At 41.8% G+C, this 24,546-nt stretch overlaps 2 protein-coding genes across 2 annotated transcripts in view; one reads left to right on the top strand and one right to left on the bottom strand.

The window, feature by feature from the left end:
• Positions 1-282: 282 nt before the first annotated feature.
• wrap73 (WD repeat containing, antisense to TP73) lies at positions 283-12,709 on the bottom strand. The gene is made up of 13 exons (XM_068753400.1): positions 12,643-12,709; positions 11,782-11,869; positions 11,448-11,600; positions 10,209-10,325; positions 4,541-4,613; positions 3,569-3,672; positions 2,802-2,888; positions 2,164-2,298; positions 1,772-1,849; positions 1,593-1,695; positions 1,364-1,489; positions 1,083-1,274; positions 283-711 (listed from the first exon to the last, which is right to left on the bottom strand). Exons 2-13 carry the CDS (start codon positions 11,848-11,850, stop codon positions 602-604), a joined length of 1,347 nt encoding a protein of 448 aa, XP_068609501.1. The 5' UTR covers positions 11,851-11,869; positions 12,643-12,709; the 3' UTR covers positions 283-601.
• tp73 (tumor protein p73) overlaps positions 10,431-24,546 on the top strand; it is a 29,579-nt gene continuing 15,463 nt past the window's right edge. Inside the window, exons 1-4 of the mRNA XM_068753391.1 lie at positions 10,431-10,462; positions 15,994-16,089; positions 16,590-16,740; positions 23,058-23,306. Coding sequence (XP_068609492.1) covers positions 10,431-10,462; positions 15,994-16,089; positions 16,590-16,740; positions 23,058-23,306 — 528 coding nt within the window. The remainder of the gene's footprint in view (positions 10,463-15,993; positions 16,090-16,589; positions 16,741-23,057; positions 23,307-24,546) is intronic.

Raw genomic sequence — 24,546 nt, 5'->3', positions numbered from 1 at the left:
GACACTAAATGGATTTTTAAATATTTATTTTATGTTTGAGAGAATGAATCTTCCTTTGCCAGTTCTAAATCTCTTTTAGACGTTTTACTGCTTAAAATCTCTGTAGCCACAATGGAGAACAATAAATGCCCGCATGTTTTTGTCAGGCCTTCTGCACTGGTCATTAAGAAACCGTGTCGCATTAATGACCTCATTGGATTGTTTGCTTGATTATCAGCTGGAATAATACGTTTATATATACAGTACACGACTCGGTATAGAATGAGTTAAGATTAATTGTTTCAGAACAAATTTATTCCAAAAATTGTAAAAAAGTAAACATTAAATTAAACAGTCACAGGGAATTCTATGGAACATTTTAGATCATGTTTAAAGCATTGCTTGAGTACTCATTTGGTTATATCTTACAATTGTACAACGTTTTCATCCCAGTAACCTGCAGAGAACCAAACACAAACATGGGGGGCAGGTAGGGACCACATAAGTACTGTACAGTGAGATTTCAACAAAGGGTCCTTTACCAGTAAACTATTTATAACCATCACACAGTCGGCAACAGGAAATGTAATCCAGTATCTTGCGTTCCGTGTTTGTGCCTCCTTTACTTGTCCTCATCAGTGTCCATGTAGCACAAGCAAAGCTGCTCTTTTCCAAATAAGATCAGAGAGTCTCCATTGCAATGCCAGTCTAGTGCCTGGAGCTGGAAACCACCTGGCAGGGCAGAGAGAGGGGCAAGTGTGACAACACATCAAAACATGCATGAAATGAAGGCGAAAAAAATAGTGGTGCAATGTAAGACCTTATTATTTATACATAAATTCACCTTTCAGGCTAAATCAAAATGCAAAACTTGAGCGTCATTAAAAACTGAATAGAATAGTACTCTATTCTATTCTATGTATACATTTGATCAGTTTGAATGTTAAGTTCTGATATTGGATCAGTGATGGCATCTTATACAAACAGTAGGAGCGCGTGGTAACCTTTGACAGTGGACATGTTTTACTGGGATCAAGTCAGTGTTAGACTGCACCAATCATATCTGTTGTCTTCCAAGAGAGAAACTGTCGCTGCAACGTTACCTTCAGACGGGACTCGGACAGAGACGCAGCCCGCCGGGGACCAGAGATAGAGTCTAGAGTTGCCAGTGCACAGTGCCAGCCGTGGGCGTCGGGGGTCCCACTGAAAGCAACGCACAGCAGATGTCTGTTCCAGCACAGCGTGCAGGCTCAGCTTCTGCATGTCCCACACCCACACAACAGTCGCCATGTTGTCTGTAGTCAGACAAGTAACAGTGTTAAAACACATCATGAAACACTCGCTTTACAAGCTCCAGCCATGACTGGCAGCCGTGAATTCTTACCATTTTTGGTGGCGAGATAGCGACTGTCTGAACTGAAAGCCAGAGTAGAGACTCCAATCTTGGGGTTGGCTCGATCCGGATCAGGTTTGACGACAGGAATTTGGACTGGCCATGGGCAGATCTCATCTGAAGAGGACAACCACAGATTGTTACGAGACAAAAACGTTGGATCCAAGACGTCTGAGGCTTAAGTCACGTCGCTTTCAACGGTGGCTAAAAGTGGACATACATTTACTCTGAGTGTTGAAGAGGCTGGTGGCAGTTGTGATGCTGTGAAGAGACAGCTCGTCACTGCTAGCAGCTGGCCGTCTCTCCACTTCCTTATACACGACCTACAAACACAACGGACTCCCAATGATCAAACCTCAATACATTCAAAGGTCACCAAGCACACTGGGAAATACTCACAGCTTTAGTGTTGCTGATGGTCACCGGGTGCTCAAACTGTGCAATTTTCTTCCATGTGATATGATTCAATATGCGCACCTGACATGAGGGTAGAGAAGGCTTTACTCAGCCGTTGCTCAATGTATTGATACTGAAAAAGCCGCAGCAACAAATCATAGCCCAGATTGCACATTTGTTACTTTAATCGTATATATATATATATATATATATACGATTAAAGTAACAAATGTGCAATATATATATATATATATATATATATATATATATATATATATATTTATAAATAAAAATACCTCACTTGCTTTGAGAAAAAATCCACTAATTATATGCATCAACAACTATTTTCTGAGAAAATCTTTATATAGTCATCTCTCATCAGTGGTGTACTTTACTTTTTCATCATAGCTACCGATGGCCAGGAATTGGCTGCTGGGGCTCCAGGTAACAGACTTGACCCCCAACGACCACTCATAGGCGCTGTAGGTTGAGAGCAAGCGGCCGTCCAAAGAATACAGCAACACCTTGTACTGTGGAGACGTCAAACACACGTTGAACAAAGCCACTGTTCGGTATCCACTAGGTTCTGACATGTGGAATATTGCAGGAGTTGAATAACAAGAGTCTCTTATTTAAGGTACGCTATGCAACGTTTTTTGTATGGCTCTTTCCTGTACCTGTATGTTCAGTATTGTATTGTGACAGCTTTGTAAATAGGTACACTTTATAAGCATAAGCACCTACTGCCACTTTCCATGTTACAGACTGCGTCTGTGGTTGTTGAAAATGTAGCTTTAATGCGAGCGCTTCAACAAAGATAATCTATTACAGTAATACCTTGACATACGAGTATAATTCGTTCGAGGGCCGAGCTCGTAACTTTAATCACTTGTATCGTATGTCAAATCAATTTTTGAACTGAACGAGTGAAGCGTGCTCGGCCATTCATCGCCAATCTGGAAGTTCCAGTCGTGTGTCGAGGTATTACTGTACATTCCTTGCCGTATACAGAGTTACATGGAAAAGGACCAACCTCCAGACAGCTATCCCACACTGCGAGCACGCAGCCGTTGGGAGACCACTCCAATCCCGCCAGGTCCTGCGTCTCAGTCTCAAAATGCTGTGAATGTTATATTAAAAAAGAAAAAACAAACTATTTAACTTTACCCTAGAAACATAATTTTGATTGTGATCATTGTGTTGTCATCAAACATCGCCCCGTTCCTGGATTCGTTACATTGGGCTTCTGCTTCATCTTATAATTGTCTTTAAAAATGTTTATATCACTTTTAGAGCACTGGAGTCTGGGACCGGCTCCATGCTACCATATCAAGCGCAGCTGATAACCCTGATAAGCGAGCTGGAAAACCTTCGATCTTTGGGTGGGGGCCCATCTGACTGTGCCAAAGTCGAGGGTGAAATCTCAACGTGACCCGAGGCGCTAAGGTTAGAACTGGGGCTTTTCTGTTTTAACTTCACTTTCTGAGTTTTCTGTCATTTCTTTTGTCTAACAAAGCAGTTTGTAAATTACATATTATAATAAAGTATTTTATAAGTCTCAAAGTGCTATTTGTGCCGCCATCATGGCCACGACTGTTCTTGTGTTCCAGTGGTACCTTCCTGGCTAAATAAAGGATAAACTCAATCAAGTGTCTATCATTGGAATGAGACACTAAATGCACTTTGTGCCATGGACACAAGATCGTGGTACACATAAATGTACTTTTCATCTATCGTTGCTGTATAACTAAACTGTACAATAACAGTCAGAAAAGTCCCATTTTGTAACGCCCTACTTACCCGAAGTAAATGCCAGTCATCACAGACAAATACACTGACATAGTCTTTGCAGTCACGGCGTTCAGCCAAGGCCATATAGCAGCCGTCTCTGCTAAAATCCACACCTGTGGGTAACAGATAATGGGAGAGAGCTACTCTATAATTTTATCGGCAACTTCAAGTTACGGCAAATAATTACAAGCATGAGGGGAAATGTTTTAGTGACACAGTAACAACTGGTTATAAGTACATTACAACCTCTTAGCTCAGGGGCAGGCAAACTTTTTGACTCGCGGGCCACAATGGGTTCTAAAATTTGACAGAGGGGCGGGGCCAGGAACAGATGGATGGAGTGTTTGCGTGAACTAATATAAATAACATGTAAAAGCCATTACATGAAAGGATTTTACCTTTTACAGGCAAAAGGTAAAGTGAATGAGACTTAATTATAATAAAATTCTATTTAATGATGTAATTTGGGCAAATTCAGCGGGCCAGATTAAAAAGACCAACGGGCCGCATATGGCCCCCGGGCCTTAGTTTGCCCATGCCAGTCTTAGCTCATCTATTATCTACTTTGATAACTACATTCATGACTCCTTGGACTTTTCTCATCCAATATAATTATATGGCAGCATATGGATGGTAATATGTAACTATCATGGCCATATTATGTATGCAACAACTGTGAGAATACAGAGTTCAGCGGAAGGCATGGAATAGCCTGCAGAAAATGGAGGGAGTCACAGACAATCATTTTTCTCTGCTGCCGACAGGCCTGTTATGAGGAGCATGCCCCATTTACTGAAGAGGGGAACAGCTGTCAGCAGAGGGGGCCGGTCGTGCCACAAGGTAAAGAACGGCATGCTATTCATGGCACATGCCGGGGCACTCAGACCTCCGCCCCTGTCCTCAGATAGTCCTGCTGATGCACACATGTGGATTCACAAGCCACAGAAAACACATTAATCACAGCGTCTTTGTCATACTGACCCTTCTGACAGGTCTTGGGATACTTGATGTAAGACACAGCTTTGGTGCACAGCGACCAGACAGTGATTCTCAGCTGTCAAGGCATGAAAGACAATAAATACACACAAACACTGAAAATGTTAGATCATCTGCTGGGAAAGTAAGATAAGCACAACATTCTGTAAGGAAGATTAAAAAAAATGCATCCAGATTGGTGCTTCGTGGGATTTGGGAAGATGGTTCAAAGATTAATATCTGGGAACTTTAAAAATCAAGTTGTCAGGTGGAGTTGTCAATTTATTTGCAAAATCTTGTGATTCTTATTAGATAAGAGTTGCATGAGGAGACTGGAGGTAAACAGTGACCTCGACCGAGCAGGCCAACGAAGTGCTCCACTGGACCTAACAACGTGTCTGTCAGCTGGGCAGATCCAGACAGCCATCAAGGCCAGCATGACTCATCGTGTCTTTTAAGAGCTGTGAACACAGCGCCTTATGTTTGTGACAAACCACCATGAGGGATTTAAGACATGGACATTGAATCCTAATGAAATCACTAGATGTGTAATCTGGATAAGACCTTCAGTGGAGTGTTTGTCCATCTCTGTACGTCCTCAGGGAATTCATTTAAGGACTGCAGATGCTCAAAGGGATCTAAATGGTTTACACCGAATACATTCGGACTTGAGCACACATGAAAGTAACATAAATTAATAACATCTCAGACATGTAATGTGAGACATGTTTGCTACAAGTGTGACAAATTAACAGTGAGGTTGCACAGCCAGCAGATTGTGTGCATGCCAACAAATGAGAACCAGCGCCAAAGACTCGCTGGCCACGAGTCGGCATAATGAAGAGGCCACATGGTTAATGCTCAGTTTTGACAGCAGTCATTCAAATAGCCACCAGTCTCACTTCAGCAAGACCGACGCCAACGAAAGCAGGTGGCCTTCAGCCAGCGCTGCAGCACAGTTTGACCCAAGGACCAGTATGACATGTGGTATCTTGCCCTTCAAGAATTAAGCAGCACCTGACAATCTTTGGGGTGCTGGAAGAGATTCTGTGGTCTGTACTATTGTTCAGTTGCCATGGCGTTAAGCTGTTCACAGATAAAGCTGCTGATGCAATCACACAGTTGATTTCTGTAAGCATTTTCTTATTTTGAATTTCACATCAGGACATTTCATGCAAACATTTTTCAAACTGTGGGTATAATATTAAAAAATTCAGAGAATCTGGACAGAATTCTCCATTTCTATGAAACATCTGGCGACACTATTTCTCCAGAGCGATTGGATAATGAGGGTGCAAGCAGTCCCGTCTGATCATGCTTTGAATGTGAGAGATGTGAAAACGCATCCCTTTCTTATTGGCTAAAGAAGTAAAGCTGTTGGAAACAGTAAACACAGATTGAAATTTAAAAAAGCATATATTGAATTTGGCCATTAAGTTATGCTGGAAATCCATGCCTGCACACACACACACATACACACACACACATATTGCCCTACTGGATGCCATATATAAAAATATAAATATATATTTTTTTATCAAGCATCATAACAGCCAGATATTCTGCAGATAAACTTGTACAGAGATAAATAATAAATATTTCTACAAAAATACCATGTCAATGGAAATTTAAGACAAGCTCTTCGTGATGTGGGTCACATTTGAGAATGTGCAGTGCTGAAAGTTCTGAGGTGACCAGACTTTCATCCTCGAGTCCAGACAGACATCTGAACTGGGACGTCTGTCACCTGACTGGGCTGAAGTGTCAACCTTCCCGTTTGGTCAAGACAGCCAGCTGTGTTGAGCCTGTAATATCAGCTCGGTGCACGCTCCCCGGACATCCCCTACGACTTGGTGTCATGGTAACCAATATCAACACTGCTCAAATACAAAACATGCTTGCACTTCTTAGATTCCTTGAAACCACAACATTGGGAATGCGGGGAGAGATCAAGACCCGCAAGGCAACGTAACCTTAAACTGTTCGGAGGGGGGGCCGTGTGGATAAAATAGTGAGAAATGTTTTTTCATGCGGCGTGGTATGCAATAAGATCCTTAGTTGGTAAAGCTACACTTTATGAACTACCCTCATCCAAGGTGAGCAGCAGCTCCAAGGGTGTAGTATGAAAAGTCAGAATTCCAATACGACAGCTGCTGTTTATCCATCAGAGATGGGGACAATTCCCGCCTACGCCCGGATTAGCATAGCTGCAAATGGTGATCAGTGATGGCTGCAGAAACCATTTTTGTTATTTTAGCATCATTTTGAAGGCGATTCACTCCAGAAGTCCACATTAGGAAACACTTGGGGGTCTTCTTTTTCCAAAAAAGCAGTGGAGGGGCTGCAAATCATAACTTTATAACATGTGACATTGCAGCTTAAGAACTGCATAACATGTCAACTTTATCAGCACACCTATTTAGTATCTTTTACCAAGTATTCATGACAGAATTCAGTCGCATTCCCACCAGGACAGCCCGTGGGCAACATGATAACTGCAGGCCAAAGTTACTGACAGCAATCTGGAATACAAACTTAACTATCAGGCATTCTTGCCGCGAGTGTCAGCCGGTGCGAGAGAATGGCCGAGTGTGTTTGGTGCCTCATGTACCTATCTGTCATCAGAGGATTAGGCTGCAGGCATTCCACGCAGGAAGCCACCTCAAACCAATATAGCTTATTTCTCCTGTTACAGCCTCATGATTCTGACAAGGAACTGGAGCCTCCAGCAGGCCACATGTGGCTATGTGCGAGCCATTGTCCCGCGGTGCAGCGCGGCAGCTGCCTGCATTCGCAGTTCTGTCCAGTAGCGTTGTTGCCAGCAATGCTGCAAGTTAGCAAGGCTCCAGCAGTACCGGCCAAGAATGCTATCGCTAATCCGATCCCAACAATGTAAAAACCATTAGAGAAGTGAATCTCAACAGTGTCCTTGGTTTGAGAGTCCGTTTATCACCTCTTCGCTAGTAAAAGTGGATTAACATGGATGTGTGAGTGGCATTTTGTGAGGTCTTAAGATAAACAAATGGAATCCAAACAGGAGATGGCTTGCGAGACATATCTTAATGCGTAGGCTGAAGTTTCAGCAATGTGACTTTCTATTAATCTGTGACATGGTGCCGTGCTTTATTAAATAACAGCTGGGGGGGGGGGGGGGGGGGTGAACCAGCTCAAGTCCTTTTCTATCTCGTCTAGAAAACTAGTGCACACCTGTAAAGTGTCGAGGACACTGAAACACCTGCACCATTCTTCTGTTGCAATGACGGTTGCATAAATCATTGTGTTTGGAGTAAAAAATAATAAATAAATAAAGGGGGGGGGGGGGGGGATACCTTGTAAACGCCACAGACACACACACACACACACACAGACAGCTGTCCCTAAACAAGTTAATATAGCAGGCTGTTTATGAGCGGGGATGAAATTCTAACCCGACACCAACACCCCGCCTGGCATAGCCTGAATGAAATCTTGGGTTAGGGTGAAGGTAAGTTCACGTTACTGGCAATCTCGTGGCCAGTGCCTAGTCGGCCAGTAATGGGTTTTTGAAGACTGGACACCATAGGTGGAAGGAAGAGATGGGAGCTACCATCAACAGTTTAAGAAAGACAGTTATAAATTTGCATGCAAAGATAAACAATGATAACGATCAATAAAGAACGACGTGCCCACAATGTTAAAATCAGCGTGTCAGGGCTCGACACGGACTCGAGCTCAGCAGAGCACTGATGTGGAATGTCACACTGCCATCATCAGCACTGCTTCAGATTTACATTTGTGTTTGGTAATATTAAACTTTTGTTTTCAGTGATCTCATCAGCACAGACTTGCATGTCTCACGAAGGGAGAGTTGAAATTAAATAATAATAATAATGCATTGGTTTTAGAGAGCGCTTTTCTGGACACTCAAAGATGCTTTACATTGCATTATTTATTCACTCCATTCTTGGGGGGTGATAAGCTATAGCCACAGCTGCCCCGGTGCAGCCTGACGGAAGCAACGCTGCCAATTTGCACCATCGGCCCTCCTGACCGCCACAGACATTCCCTCGCTCACTGCATTCAGGGAAATTGACAGAAAAAGCTTGAAACTTTCCGGTGCCAAACCTCTTGGCACGACAAGTGAAAAGAAAATAGTGAATGCTGTGCTTGCCAGAAAAAAAAAAGTTGAATAGCAATATATTTGTCTGAAGGCCAATCAAATGGTGTAAAGAATAATGGACTGTTGTGAAATTTTAAGTCTTATTATAGCAGGAAAAACACTGGTCCATTAAGTGCCCCCGTAATAGTGGCCCAGCACTAGCAATCGTCCCTGAAATTATTATTTTATTTTTGCAAATGATGCGAAATTTATCCGGCAGACATAAAATCGAATTGATCTTATGAATGTAATTATTTTTCCGTTTTTAAATGACGCAGACAGACACAAAGACAGCGGGCATGCCACAGACACTTGCACTCTCTGCACCCTTCGTCTGACCAGACGCATTTGTGTGTTGGGTCAAAACACCTGTCAGGGGATTCCTGGAGTCAACTTCAGCATGACAGACGCAGCTCGCCACAGCGCCCCATCATATTCCACATGGCCGGAGGGTAGCTGCTATAACGTCTCACGCCTTGCAACACAGGGTGACTATGGAATGAAGTTAAACCAGGTGTCATGTGCTGTATGATGAAACTAGATGCTGCTTTATTGGTCTGAGTTTCATGCTACGGATGTGTGTGAAGAATATTCAACATGTCCAGACTCCTTTTCTTCATCACCGATCGATTTATTTATTAAAATAAGCAGTGGCTTTTGCATGACACAGATGACATGCTTCTAAAATCACTACATATTTTTGCTCTTAATGTGATTACATTTACCATTATCAGAGTCTCACCATGTAGAAAACAATATTCCACTCGCAGCACTCTTACCACAGAATGACTCCTTTGCTGGAGGAAAGAATGAACTGCCTCGCGAAGTTCCACCAAACCTATTTATAATCTACTTTTACTGTTACTGTTTTACTTTTACTGTTCCCCAAGGTTTAATTTTGGGTCCTTCCATGTTCCCTCGGTTCTTATGATTCTTAATGCTGGTCAGGCTGTCTTGTATGAATTTATTTAATGATTTGGTATGATGCACTTTGGTATTATGTCATGAACACCAACAGAAAGTACAACTTTAAATTTCCCACTGCCCAAACCTTTATTATTATTTCATTAAAGTATATATTATATTGAGCATTTACATTTAATAATACCTTGCCTTTGAAGAATGAACGATGTCATTCAGTGTGAAAATATTCAAAAATGGCTTCATATTTCAGTAGGTATTTCATTATCACGTTATATTACAGATTTTTTTCTGAACTATGATGACCATTATTATTTGAGAAAAACACAAGTCTGTGTTGCTGTCATGGAAACCACTAGATCACATTCATATTGGACACATGTTCCAGTTATCTAAGCCCATTTTTGTGTGACAGTCCGCTAACAGGAGGGAAGCTATGAAATCAGGCGGAATACATGCATCAGGTGGGTGGGGGTGGTCCAGAAAGGCTCTGGTGTCTGGCTATTTTCAGGTCTCCCTTCCTTGTGGGCCAGCAACAGTTGAAACCAGACAAGCATATCCATAAACACATTTCCGTGCACATGAATGTATGCACCCATACAACTTCACACTTACATGGAACTCAGTAGTGTTGAGAACGTGGCGTCCGTCTGGACTCCAGTGTGAGGAGAGCAGTCCTATCGAACCCTCATCAATCTTACAGTGCCAGTCTGGCTGTTCGAGAGACCACACCTGAAGAAAAAGACAGAGTGGCAAGATAGTTATCAGAGGTCACTGATGACATTCCAGTCCTAAATTTGATTTCCAACCTTAAGGCGCACATTAGCATCGGAAACCATGAAAGACTGGCGCTGGATACCCCTGCAAAGGTAAGCTGCTTGCCCGAAGATGACTGTAAAACTGCCCTTAAACTAATATGCAGAAACTGTTTTCACAACTGTAACTACTTCAAAAAATGATATTTATAACAAAATCTGTCAGTCAATAATGCAGAACGACAAGAAATGTAAGAACAAAAATTCCAAGTTAATATTCCTTTTTTCAATCATCACGAATGAATAATTTATGGATTTCAGAGTTCCAAGATGAAAAGATTCTCGTATAAAGAACTTACAGAAATGTGAAAGAGAAATGAAAATGAGGAAATGATCATTATAAATGTGTCTTTCTGTTATAAAATGAATTTGAAGGGTGGAAAAAAGACTAAATTCATAAATCTTTGTTAAATTGATATTTTTTCCGATTGCTCATGTAAATCCTTTAATATCTCATTTGTTGTCCACAAGTCTGATCAAGCCTATGTTTAAACACTTTTGAAAAATGATTACACAAGTATTGTGAAAACTGAAACACATAATTTAATTTAAATGAAGGAGACAAAAGTGTTGGATCTGCATCAATCTGCAGTGCTTATCGTTCAACAAAATTAAATGGAACTTTACAGATTAACACAAAATGATAATAATTATGTATAAAACAGTGAAAACTGTAAAGCACAGAATTCTTAATTCAGCTGCACTGTATTTAAAATGTTATGTTTTATACAAACTCAGAAAACTACCAGTGAAGCAAAAAAAATAGCGTTTTGTATGAGTTTGCATTTCATTTACAGACTTCTAAACTGTCAACAGTGCTGAAATCAGTGGCTTTTTAGTGGCTCAATACAAGCAGCACAGCGCTTCATCCATTGTTTATCTACTTTAAGTAGGTCACCTGACTACATAAAAAATTATAAACAAGTTATTGAAATAGTTCGAAATCTGAAAAACAACACAACATAAATATCAAAATCACACAGGAAATAGCATATCACAGTTTGGGGATATTTTTTACAGCACTCATTTCAGACGATACCTGCACCAATCCTCTTTTGTACATGGCACAAAGGATGAAGAGGGAGTCAGAGGACCATTCCATGTGGGCTACCTGGTCAAGGCAGGTGTACAGCTGCAAGATCTGCAGGGTGCTCGTGTCTCGAATCACCAGCCTGTACTGCACGCAGGAAGCCTAGAGAGGACAAACAAAAACACAAGTCATAAAATAACAACATAATTCCCACCATAAAATGCAAGTACATGCAAAGTGAGTTTTAGATTCACTCATTGCATAAGAATACATGAGATGCGAAAATCGCAGGGAAACTCCAGAGCACTTAGAAGGAACAACAATGTGATTATTAACCACTTACCAAATATTTTCCATCTGGGGAAACTTTGCAAAGCTGGTTTGATTGTTTGAAGACCTCAGAAAAATTCATTTTACAATCTCAGTAATTCCTGCAGGGGGATAAATATAAAGCTGTCACGACAATTTCCACACGTTTATCATTTGCACAAGACAGTATTTCTGAATGTTAAACACAAGATGGCACAATAAGCTCCAAAAAAACATGCTCGATGCAGTAAGCACAATGCAAACACAGTACATCCCTGACAGAAACGCTTCTTCTCCTGTGAAAGAGAGCGTATTTGGGGAAGTGGTTGCCAACGTAAATCAGAATTAACCCACTTTGCGACACAGCAGAAACAGACGCAGGAGAGCATGTAAGGGTCGTCCAGGCCTCAGGGCAACGTTCCCTCTAATGGTTCATGTGTCTGAGCAAACACACAGACTCCCTGAGCAGTCCCTTGGACAACACCATAATAATACATTTTATTTTAAACGCACTTTAAAAAGCAAATATCAAAGTGCATAATAGTATTTTTGGATTTCTTTTGTGCGCAACGTCGAATTTTTGGTGCGCGAAGACCGTATCCGCTGTGCGTAATTACGCACGAGCGCACCAGGGTAGTCCAGTTAGCCTTGCTAGCCGGCTCACATAATGAAGACACGGCCGCGCACACACACCGTCTACAGAATGTGTTGCTTCTTCATCGTCTTGCTATCAATGCCTCTCAGATTTCCTATTGCACGCAGGAAAGTTCTCTGATGCGACTTCAGCGACGCAATACGCGAGTCCCGCTCAACACTAATCGTTAGCATAATACGCCACTAGCAAATTAGCAGGTAGCTAATCCCCAGTCGCTCCGCGCACTGCGGCGAAGCTTACCTCTAATCCCAGTTTATTGCTCCGATTTAATACCAGATTCCAAATGGCGAGAAACTCATTTAGAAACCTTTTTGCTCGCATGTCTTCGGAGCAGCACGGGCTGCTTCTGGAGCGTTTGTATGAGCGAATGATGACGCACCGGTGACGCTATTGTCCAATCAATAAGGACCGCCACCGTATTGCCTTCTGGGAAGTGAAGTTCATTTCACGATTTCCTTTTTTCTTTCTTTGTTGAGTAAAGGTTTGCGTGTTTACGTGAGCGTGTGTACTAAATCAATAATCACAAGTAAGTCGGAATCTGGATACTTTGGAACACAGATTTTTTTTAACGTATTATATTTTCCAAATCCTAAATATATGTTTGTCTTATTTTAATGGTTTATCAATACAATATAATCACTGGGTTGTCTAGTATAGTAGTAGTGGACTCGCTTTTACAGCTTTCTTGCACCAAAACATTATCAATGAATCTGCTGAGAAGGAAAAGGTTTCCCGCTTGTGTGCAGCCAAAGCGCGCCGCACCTCCCTGCTTCACCTGCGCAGGAAACGCTTCACCTCCTTCTTGGTCTCTCCCAGCTCACATTTCCCTGAACGGCATGCAAATCAGTTTTCCTACTGTTTAATCGCAGTTAATTGCTATTCTTAGAAACGTCAATCATCTCCACCTACTGTTATCATAAAGTAAACTCGGTCGATGCTTTTTTGTTTTGTTTATTGTTGCTGTTTTTATGGAGGGTCACTCTCTTGGCATGTTCGACAATAAACAGGCAGATGCTGCGCGCAACATAGTTCTTGGGTGTTTGGACTGGAATAATAGCCTTCAGGTACGTTGACTTGTTTTACATTTTGCTTCTATCAGATTCAGCTTTTGTTTAATCATAATAGGTTGTCATTCATCGGCAGAACTATCAGTTTGCCTGCGTTGAGTGTTTTGTAAAATGAAATTATATCTGGAATATAAAAATACAATTTATTCAATCGATCTTGAATAAGGAAGAAAGTCCAGGAAAGTCCAGTTCTCGATCAAAGTTGCTACGGATCGATGAGGCAAATATATATATATATTGCGGTTTGATGTTTTTTTTATTTGACTGCGCATTATATTGGTCGAGGTACTGTTAAGGGTCTGCCATCTTTCCTTGCTAAGAGTACGCAACATAAAATATACCGATTAAAAATGTATTGTTTAAATCAAAGCAGGCCTCAGTAATAATCGTTGCCGTTTAACTGAAGGCCTAATATTTGTTGTTTTTTGATGCTTTAATATTATGGTAAGATTATTTCAGATATGGGCCATTGAAAACCTTTTTTTAAATGTTGATTCCTTTTATCGAATGCTAAAGTCATGATCAGTGCATAATCGTTTATATCGTTTATAATTACGATTCACAAAAGGCTGAATTATAGTTTTTTTTATTTATTTGTCTTTTTTAAACAGTTATTTCAACGCTCTCCAGCGACAGTCAAGTTCTTCCGTTTGAATCCTCATATGGGCTGTGGGGGATTAAATCAAAAACTATTTTAAAATTAATTTCTTCTCAGTTGGGAATCCGCGTTTTCTTGTAGGAATAGCCCTCGGGAGGGCAAAGTGTGTGTGTGTGTGTGTGTTGTCATGGGTGCCGTAACCTGGGAGTGAAGAAGACACACAGGTGAATATCAAAGTAGACAAAGTCAAACCGCGACATTTCTGCAAACCAGAGGACGTTGCGTGCGCTTAAGAGAAATAACATGGATATTGTTATAAAGATGTTGCACTGCAAATACAGACATTCAGATAAGCCGTCATCATTTACAGCGAAAGTGTTGAATTTCATCCGCCTATTATTATTTATATATATTTTTTTACCATTCTTATCGACAAAAGGATAACAAATGGCCAACCTGCACGTTGTCCATTTTACAATACATTTTAATCAGTGATGAATAATAAGATTATAGACTTTTAACGGACTATATTTTGACAAGAAGACTTCCCTTTCCTGATGAACAGGTTAAATGCGTGTCCAGGTGGAATCCCAATTAGGCCTCAACTGCTCCAAGTGCGGAGCAGATCTCCGCGCAATGCGGCTTTGTCAGGTCCCCACGCCAACACCGGAGCTGCTCTGAGATCCATGCGCGGCTCTGGACCAGCTGGTTCCACCTCACGTTGCGGGATCAGACGCACAGCAGCTGGCTAAAATACTGTGCGTGTCTGCACGCTTTCAGGCTTCCAAACATTTATCCCATAGCCTGATTTATATCTTATTTATTCACGCAATTTCGTTTCACATGAATCAGAACTTTACTTGAGATGACTCCACCAGTGTGGTAACGAAAAAACGGCCTTTGTTCCAGGGTTATGAAATCATGTTTACTGAGCCATATCTTCAATCGATTCAGACCAAAGTGAAGATGGTCACATGTAGACGGCGATAAGACAGCAGCACAAAATAAAGAAGGAGGTATTCCTTTTTATTTAAGAGTCAACAGACACAAATGATCCTGCAGAGACCTGCAGCCAAACTTTATTTGGCATGTTTTACCTTTAAATCCATGCACCTTTCCCAAACTTTTTCCTGTGCATGTTTTCAGAGGAGGGGTTACTAAGGAGATAAGATGTTGCCATGGATAGATGAAGCTTTGTTAGCTGCAAACAAATGTGTCCTACTAGATTTTGTCCATCTGTGATACACATGAGAGGTTGCAGGCCACCCCTTGTCCTCTCGCAGCCCGTCTAACTCGTAGTGCGTTTATTACAAACATGGATTTTCTTGATACCTCAAAGTCTTTTCAGTCATTTCATTGCAAGGACACTTGGATGTCCCTCTTGCAGAGCATCTACATTTCTATAACTCATTAAGTCTGTATCACCTGCTCAAGACACCAACTGTCAATGCAATGGACATGTGGTGATAAGAAATGCACTCTTAATGCCATCATCTTTGGTAATTTATTTATATAATGTCTGAACACATTCTAACATCGCAAAGCAGGCTGAGTGTTCTTTTTAGCCAGATGAGGTGATGCTCAGACTTTGTCGAGGGGAAGGACGCTTCCCCTGCAGAGTGAGATGGTGATGAGACAGGCAGGCTCAGGCACGTCCTGTCCCCCGCGACACCCCGCGTCCCCTCACTGGGACCGCAGTGGTGTGATCACACCTGGAAGACTGTGTGTGTGTGTGTGTGTGTGTGTGTGCTGAACAGCTTCCTTCCCTTTTTGAACACTGATAAACTTAGCATGTACAGCTAATAAGCTGGTTTTCTTCATCCTTTTAAGATGTTAAATCTTTTTATATATATTTTGCCCAGTCATGCGGCTCTATATAATTGATTGCTTGTGTTCATGTGTGTGTGTGTGTGTGCGTGTGTGCAGAGTGATTTGCCCGTCACCAGACTACCCATCCTCTAAGATGTCCCAGTCCACCGTCACAGAAGAAGGAGGCACCTTTGAAAACCTGTGGAGCTCTTTGTGAGTGTTAAGAGCATCTGCTGATGGTCGCTTTACTTTCTGTATGCCATAATCAACATATTTTCTGACTCTTGTAATGTTTTTATTAAAATGTGTCATTAATAAATAGGTAGAAAAAGGTCAAAGAAGACCAGTCGTTCAAATGTTCAGTCTTCTTTCTTCCTGTGTTCATTTGATTATTTCTGTGCATGACTAACTGTAATTAAAGTGATGTTTTTCAACCTGGCTGATTTCACTTCAATGTTACTAGTTCTATTTATGGTATTTTATCAGGTTGATATATACAAATAAAATTCAAACAGCAGTAGTTAGCTGGTTAAATGGTAAATACTGGTGTGATTACAGCTTTCCAGTTGGCTTGCATTTCATAAAGTGTATAGTCACAAATTATTTTCCTGCAGAGTGGTCTAAATCTGCTTTGTGACACTTATCAAAGTTAACTTTCCATTCATTTTTGTAAACTCATCCCTCTTCAGTGGCCCGGTGCTGTGTGTTCACAGGGAACCAGACAGCACCTACTTCGAGCTCCCCCCAGGCAGCCAGCCAGGTGAGCGCCCAGTGCCCGCTAACAACACCTCGGGAAGCCACCACAGCGGTGCTGAGGGCTCCATGGACGTCTACCACCTGAGAGACATGAACGACAACATGATGGTAGGAACATGATGGCATCGCAGCTCCCCTTGTGTATCTAGGAGGAGGAGATGCTACAGCTTTTTGGTTTTTACTTAAATTTCATGACGATTTTTGACAGCAACGGAGCATTTGGTACCAATATCATAATCCACATAATACATAATACAATATAAGAGTAAGACATCATAAACACATTAAGATTTTTAGGTACAGTTTTCCTATACAATGGGAGAAGATCCAATGAAACCTAATTACAGTAGTGGCACAACCAGAAATACAAGACCCCATTATCATTTTGATTAAGATGTGTAATTGCAGTCGTAATAAATAAATTATATTTTCCATTTGATAAAGTTCTTTCACTTTTATAATCTAAACATTAAGCGATCGTGGCTCTGTCTTCATCCAATAAATTGTGATGCATTTCAGAGCTACTGTATGGTTAAAAGGTATGCTTCAGCTTTTTGTCTTAGCTGTTGTTAGGTATCAGGTCTTGTGGTCTCTTTGGGAACACACGCACACGCACACACACACACACACACACACACGTTTTGTTTTTTGTATCCTTTCACTTTTTCCCTCCAGTCATGAGGAGATTCCCTCCTATTCATTTTCCCTCTTCTCTGCAGCCCTTTCCCTCTCTCCAGTTCCCTGCTGAGTGCCCTGTAGGGAATGTGTGTGTTTGTGTGTGTGTGTGTGTGTGCGCGCATTGCGAGTGTGAGTGTGTTGGCAGAGGTTTAATTAAAACCAGTGCCCCTTGCCGCTTCGCTGTAGTCAGCAGTATTTGGGGTGTGTCCATGTGCCTGTTTGTGTCTGTGTGCGTTAGCAAACATGTGCATATGCTTGCACCTGAATATTGTAGTCATTGGATGGAAACTTCCTCTCTGCAGGAAAAGCCCATGTTGTGAGATTGGACAACAAGAATCTTAAGCATTATAAATAAGACAAATAAAAGCATTGTCTGCATTCATGTTTCCTTCCCTTTTTGATTTTGAGTATCGGTAGGATGTAATCCTTCACCGGGCCTGCCTGGGCCTGCCTGGATAGTTAATGAACACTCATGGCAGAATTAAGTGGGAGGAGCACAGATTTGTTGTTAGCTGCAACATAAGGTGAGAAGGCCCATCAGGCAAGGGAAAGAAGTGAGGAGAGGAGCGGCGGGACATCCTCCTCTTCCTCCTCCTCCTCCTCCTCTTCCTCCCTCATGTCCTGCTCCACACGGTGGTCAGCTGGCCATGGAGGGTTTGGCGGCTCTTTTAATCAAACCTGGCCACAGCAGAGTGTAAGTCCCATGAAAGCAGGGAAAAGGAGGCTGCATCCAAACATTCATCTTATCTGAGCTGATGCTGTGTGGTGTGGTAAGTTGTAGCAGAGTTAACTTTTTATCTCCTGGCATTTACAGACCAATTTAAAAATTGTTTGAAAATGTCTTCTTGGTCTCCTCTGGCAATGGAAATGATTTGTGTTATTGGGTATGGAAGTTCTAGTATTACTTCAGATTACTTTACATTACTCATCATGCTATTGAGTGGCTTAACATTTGACATATTTCTTTATGCATGTGGGAGCTAGATTCTGGTGCTATTATGATTAGCATTGAATGAAAGAGGTGGGTTCATTTGAAGAGCGAGAGAGAGAGAGAACAAGAGAGAGAGAGAGAGATGCATATGAGACACGGATGCCTTTGCCTTCTTTTTTTAAAAACTTTCCTTCTTCCTTTGTGCACGAGCCAAGATATATATAAAATGCAAGTTGCATAGAGCGCACAAACATGTCACTTCCGGTGACACGTGGATGTGGTTTCAGGTTATTTAGAGGGATATGTAAAATAACCATAGGGAACACAGAAACGTGAGCTGTGATATTTTGTATTGACGTCACGTCACTTTCATATCAGCGCAGTCGTTTTGGCTTGAAATAGAAGAATGCAACAACTGATTGTATTTCCTTAGCTTGATTAATAAATCATCTAAAACTGTCATGGACTGAATGAATGAATGATCAATGCAGGAGCCACAGAGTAATGTTTAAAAAAAAAATAATAATAATTAAATAGCACTAGCTAAGCTTAATCAACAGAAAATAGGCGCTTCTTGGACACACCTGAATGGACCCTGGATTTACCTGTGATCATTTTGGACTCTTCGTCCACCGTCATTGGAGACATCACTATGGATACCCACATTGGAGGAAATCTCACGTGCTGGCAGTAGCGCATCACAGATAGCAGACGCGGTAGGCATCTTTTCCTTCCTTGGCATGCCGAGGTCGGAGGAGATTTTGATCTGGTCGTCTTGCTGCGTTGTGGAATTGAAGACAGTTTGTTCTTGCACTATTGTGTTAATTTACGGATTTGCTGAGGTTCATTTTTGATTAAATAAAAAAGGAAGGATATAGAATAGTGGAGGACACAGTGAAACTTACCACTGACTTGCAAAATATAAACTTTGCAGAAAAAACGTGAAACAAATCTGAAACACTTCACGCCTGAAATCAAAGAGTTCATGGAAAATGATGAAATTAAAAATCATGCACATTTCAAACTGGAAAAGATGACTCAGCTGTATGAAAATGCAAAAGAAGCACATAAATCAAAATATGAATTGCTTCCAAATGAAGAAGCAGAATTTCATGGACGTTGTGAAACAATGGGACAAATGGATTGTGTGACTACAAAAGTTGCTACCTGAGGATACGCGTGTTGAATGAAAGGAATCATTTCCCCACATTAAGGCTGGAAGTGACACTGTGTCCTCCCATATAAATAATAAAGCAATATTCGACATTCATTGGAAGACAACCGGATGTGAAGTATAAAGGCTGAGGCTGAAGGGACTGCTCTTGTGTGACAAAAACTGCTGAAGGATAAGTATCGGAAGAACAGGATGAAATACTGGGAAAGAAAAAAGGAACTACAAAGACAAAAGTGAAGACTTTTGAGAAGAAGCCTCTATGGAATCCAGAAATGGCAGCAATTTGTCTAAAATATCTGACATGATATGAATTCATATTTTGAACAATGGAAAACATTAAAAGTTCAAGAAGATCTTTTAATACAGAAAAAAGTGTGTTTTCTTCCATGTGGAGATTCAGGTTTTTGATGGTGACCCTCCTCAAATCCTTTGAACACAGTAAAAACTAAAACCCAGAAAAGTTGTCTCTGCTATCTGGAGCAACACACAAGAGGACAGCGAAGGGAACTTGTGAAAAGCTACTTATATGACCTCGGACAGGACATTCAGGGAGGCCAAATCTCTGCTTCCAGCAACAGAAAATATTCAGACTATTCATAATTATGAGAATATTACAATAATATTTTGCTATTTACCTGAGGAGGTTGATATGAATGACAACTGAATGAAAATAAATGCTAGATTTTGCCAACAGGGGGCAACCTTATGCAAAAAAAACATTTTATCTCCTTTCTTCATGTCTGTCTATCATAGCAAAACAGGACATTATTACGTCCACCAAGGACGTTATGTTTGTGATGGCATTTGTCTGTCTGTCTGTCTGTTACAAGGCTTACTGAAAAGCTGCTGGATGGATCTTGATGGATTTAGAACCTTTTTGATGATAATCCAGATTAAAAAGGGGTCAGGGGTCATGGTGGCGTGACCTCAGATTCCTGAGGGTTAAAAAAAAGGCTCTGCTTTGACCGGAAGATACCAATGACATCAAATGAGCGGCTCTTACACTTAAGAATAGTGGTGCCCCCCCGCCATCACACACACACACACACTCGGTGGCAACAGGGGTTTAGTTCTTGTCTCAACTTGTTGCAGATTGAGTTCAAGTATTAAGTGCAAGCACACCTGTGAGTGTGTGTGTGTCATGTTTCTTCTTCACCCACACCTGGACTCACTTTTGCCCATAAAACTCCTTTGACAATACCAAGAAGAGAGAATTTACAATGTTAGTAAAGGATCGATCGTAAAGGAAGGATGGACAAACGTTCTAAATAAATGTATCACAAGAAAACAAACGTCAGAGCACATCATGCATCACACTCACTCGTGCTTTGATACAACTGCTGCTGTTTATTCATCAGTTCATTTTGATGAAGCATTCCTCTTCAAGATGTCAGTCAATGTTCTGAAACTTTCACATTTCTTTTAATCCCTCTGGCATAAAATGGTTTATTTCAGTATGTGTTCGTTTTATGTTTCTTCTTTTTCCCGAACAATGTACAACGTCATATGATGAAGTATTATATATGTGGCAACGAAAAACATTGATTTTAAAAACTGTGAAAATGCAGGCATTATCTTTAGCTGTCTAAAATAAGATATATTTTATAATTCAGTTAATTAAGTGATAAACTGATGAGTCAGTGCAGTTCAGTGTTGTATATATCAGATACTGTGGGTACTGTTAATTCATATTTGAGGCTGCACATTTGGATGATTAACAAGTGATCAAATAATGTATTTGCCCTAAGTGGTTTTGAACCAAGCTGTCTCCTTTAATTCAGACTGAAGTTAAAAATACTAAAAACCTGTGCATCCTCATTGAACCTGTGTAAGTCCAGGACCTTGACCTGTGACCATGATATAGAAACACAGTTTGCATTTAATACATACACTATTGTGCAACGTTGTCTCGGCTTTGTGTGTGTGTGTGTGAGGATAAATATATATATATAGGACAGGGGGTGGAACCATAAGATTGGATGCTGCAGTGTGTTGATTTTGGAGATTTGTACCTTAGATTTTGCTGTAAGAAGAAAGGCGCTCCAGCACTTGTCACAGTGAAAGCTTGTTGTCCAGCGGTGAATCAAACGTCACCTGGATGAAGGTCATTTCCTTTCAGAGGCTGCGAGACGAAGTCGTCACAGTGCTTTCAACCACATCAGTCCCCCCCTTCACAAACTTTTGACATTTTCTGCAGGGAAAAGAAAAGAAACTTGATCAACTGTACCATTTACATGGATCATTTCCATCTACTCGCAATGATTTATGTTGAGGTGTCCAAAGACAAGCGTGTCTTCTCAGCCCTGACGGCTGATTTAATGCTGTGTTGATATACAATACTGACTGGGTGTGTGGGTGTGTGTGTGTGTGTGGGGGGGGGGGGGACCCTTGAACTCTTGTTCTTTCATGTGTTTTCCTTCTATCTGACTCTCTGTCAGACCAGACAGTGTTTACTCAGTGCAGGCCTTCACAATGTGTTTTAGAGCATGTGAGTACATGCGCCCCGGCATTGCCGCCTGTGTCCGGGCACGCCATAATTAGAACGTCGTACCATTTTTTGGGTTCCCATCCCTCTCTTTCCCTCTGTCCTTCTCCCCCATCCTCTCAGTCTGTAGTTTCTCTCTCTCCACTACGGTCCTCACCTTTTCCCCGTCTGTCCTCGCTCCACATGTGTGTGTGAGTGGCTGTGTGGTGTGTCCACTGGCGCGCACCTTGCTAGAACTCTGTTATGCTATGGTGTCACTCTTTCTTTGCTGAACTGTGTTTGGACATTTTTGACTGAAGAGTTGATAAATGAGCAAAAAGCACTGGAGGATGTACTACGTAAAAAAGAAGGTAAATTTTATTTTATTTCTTTATTGACGGCGTGTGTGTATGTGTGTCTGTGATCATTTCAGGTTGAAGATATGTGATTGTCAGCAATTTAACTTGTGTGCAGTTCAAGGAGCAGGGAATAAATGTGTTAATTTATGGTCTAGATTATTTGTTTTTACACCATTTTCTGATTTCAATTTCTTTCTCATTCAATCTGAATGTTGGCTTTAAAATTTTCAAGGAATTAATTCACTGTATGTCAAGGAAAATAGTTGTGTGATGTTGATGGGAAGGTGGACAAATGTACTTTACTGCAACATTTCTCGACAAATGAACACGCATGTTAAAGTCCCACAGGACCGTCACTTCTGCAGTTTGTGCACAAAAAAAGAGGAAAAGTGTGTCAGCTTAGACACAACAGAAATGACAAGAGAATGTCAGGCAATTAGACAGTTTACCCCTGTGTTTTACAACTTGCCTCATATAGCCTCAAGGTGGCTAAAGTTGGACCACACACACACACACACACACACATACGCATGCACACACATTGCCTTGTGTTTCTCAGTTTCTGTGTTGTCTTCTTTGTGTGGTGAGTTTTTTTTACCACATTTAATTTTCCACGTGTGAATCAATCAGAAACAGGACAGCAGTGATTACGGAGTCATGCACACACACTTCCTGCCGCTCTCCTCCCAGTGAAATCCGACCTCCATTTCAGGCTCTAAGCCCCTGTCCCTCTCGCACCTCTACCTGTGCCCTCCCTTCATCTCTCTCCTCCCTCCCTCTTTGCCGCCCTCATTCTCTTCCCTCTTCTGTTCTCCCCAGTCCCAATACAACCTGCTGAGCAGCAGCATGGAGAGCCTGGGGAGCCGTGCGACGTCCGCCAGCCCCTACAGCTCCGAGAACGCCTCCTCATCGGCCGTGCCCACCCCCTCGCCCTATTCCCAGCCCAACTCCACCTTCGAGGGCCTGTCGCCAGCCCCGGCCATCCCGTCCAACACCGACTACCCCGGACTGCACACCTTCCAGGTGTCCTTCCAGCAGTCAAGCACCGCCAAGTCTGCCACATGGACCGTGAGTACACACACTTAACTTGGCTTTGCTTTGCCATGCCGTGTGTGTGTGTGTGTGTGTGTTTCTCTCATCTTAACACACACACACACACACAGAAAGACATAATTTCACAGACATATGCACACACACTTACCGGGGCCAGTACATGCATGGGCATGTCGAGTACAGGAGAAAGTATAGTGGCTCATTCAGTGATTCATCCTGTCCTCTATTCACCTCCTGTGATCAATGCGACGCGATGAATCAAGGGAAGCTTTGATGCATGGTCACAAAGGTTTTTATCTTGTTTGTCTAATAAAACGACTCCTGAACATGTTAGACACCATTTTATGTTGTAAAGCTTATGGTTCAAATATTAACGTAAAAGGTTTGAGTTTCCTCTTCAGTGCATTTGTAAAACATGATAATGAAATATCACCAGCCAATCAATACCTGTTGTTTGATTCTCACTGGAGGGACTCGTCTTCTTGACACGTCTGTTGTCGAGGGCATTGGTTTGTTCCTGTAATAAACTTAAATCTCAGTAATTCTGAATGAATTCTCACACACACACACACATGGTAGAGGTTGAAGTGGTGCACAAGTACATTTCACAATTTTACTGACTCACAAGAATGAACTTAGGGAAATAATAAGTCTTCAGGCCAGACTTCTTCTCCAAGCCACGCTACAACCAGAGCTGTGACGCTGCTGAGAGACAGGTGAAACGGGAGCTGTGGAATCTGTCGTGAGCCGATGAGGGGTCTCCTCCCAGGGAGGTGTCACCTATAACTGTCACAGTTGACCTCCCTGAAACGAGAGACCCACGACACAAACTGAGTCCTCGTGAGTCTGCGAGCATTCGGGCCTGCCAGTGTCTCCGTGTGATTTACTGAGGGGCTCCTCCCCGACCGTCTTTGCTCGAAGCGACCACGCGTGGAGACCTCCGTTACTCAGCCGTCAGGGATGTAAGGAGATCGCCCCCTGAACATTAGTGCAGTGGTCTTTGACCCGCCCCTTCTCATTCTCCATCTCTTTCTTCCTCTGCTCTTAGCACGCATGGCTGTCACTTGTAGCGCCTAAAATTTCGCCCCATTCTCTCTTAAAATATGTCCGTCATCCCCTTTTTAACACTGACTCGAGGCCTTTCTCGCAGCCAAGCCAAGTCGACAGACACAAAGATAAATTCTTCCGAACATGAGCAGCTCGGAATCTGACTGCCACACAGTCCTCTAATCAGATGCTTTTATTTGCACAGATT

The sequence above is a fragment of the Brachionichthys hirsutus genome, chromosome 2 (assembly GCF_040956055.1).
Source record: "Brachionichthys hirsutus isolate HB-005 chromosome 2, CSIRO-AGI_Bhir_v1, whole genome shotgun sequence".
Lineage (NCBI taxonomy): Eukaryota > Metazoa > Chordata > Actinopteri > Lophiiformes > Brachionichthyidae > Brachionichthys > Brachionichthys hirsutus.
Note: the sequence above shows the minus strand (reverse complement) of the source record. Positions and strands in the feature narration are given on the sequence as shown.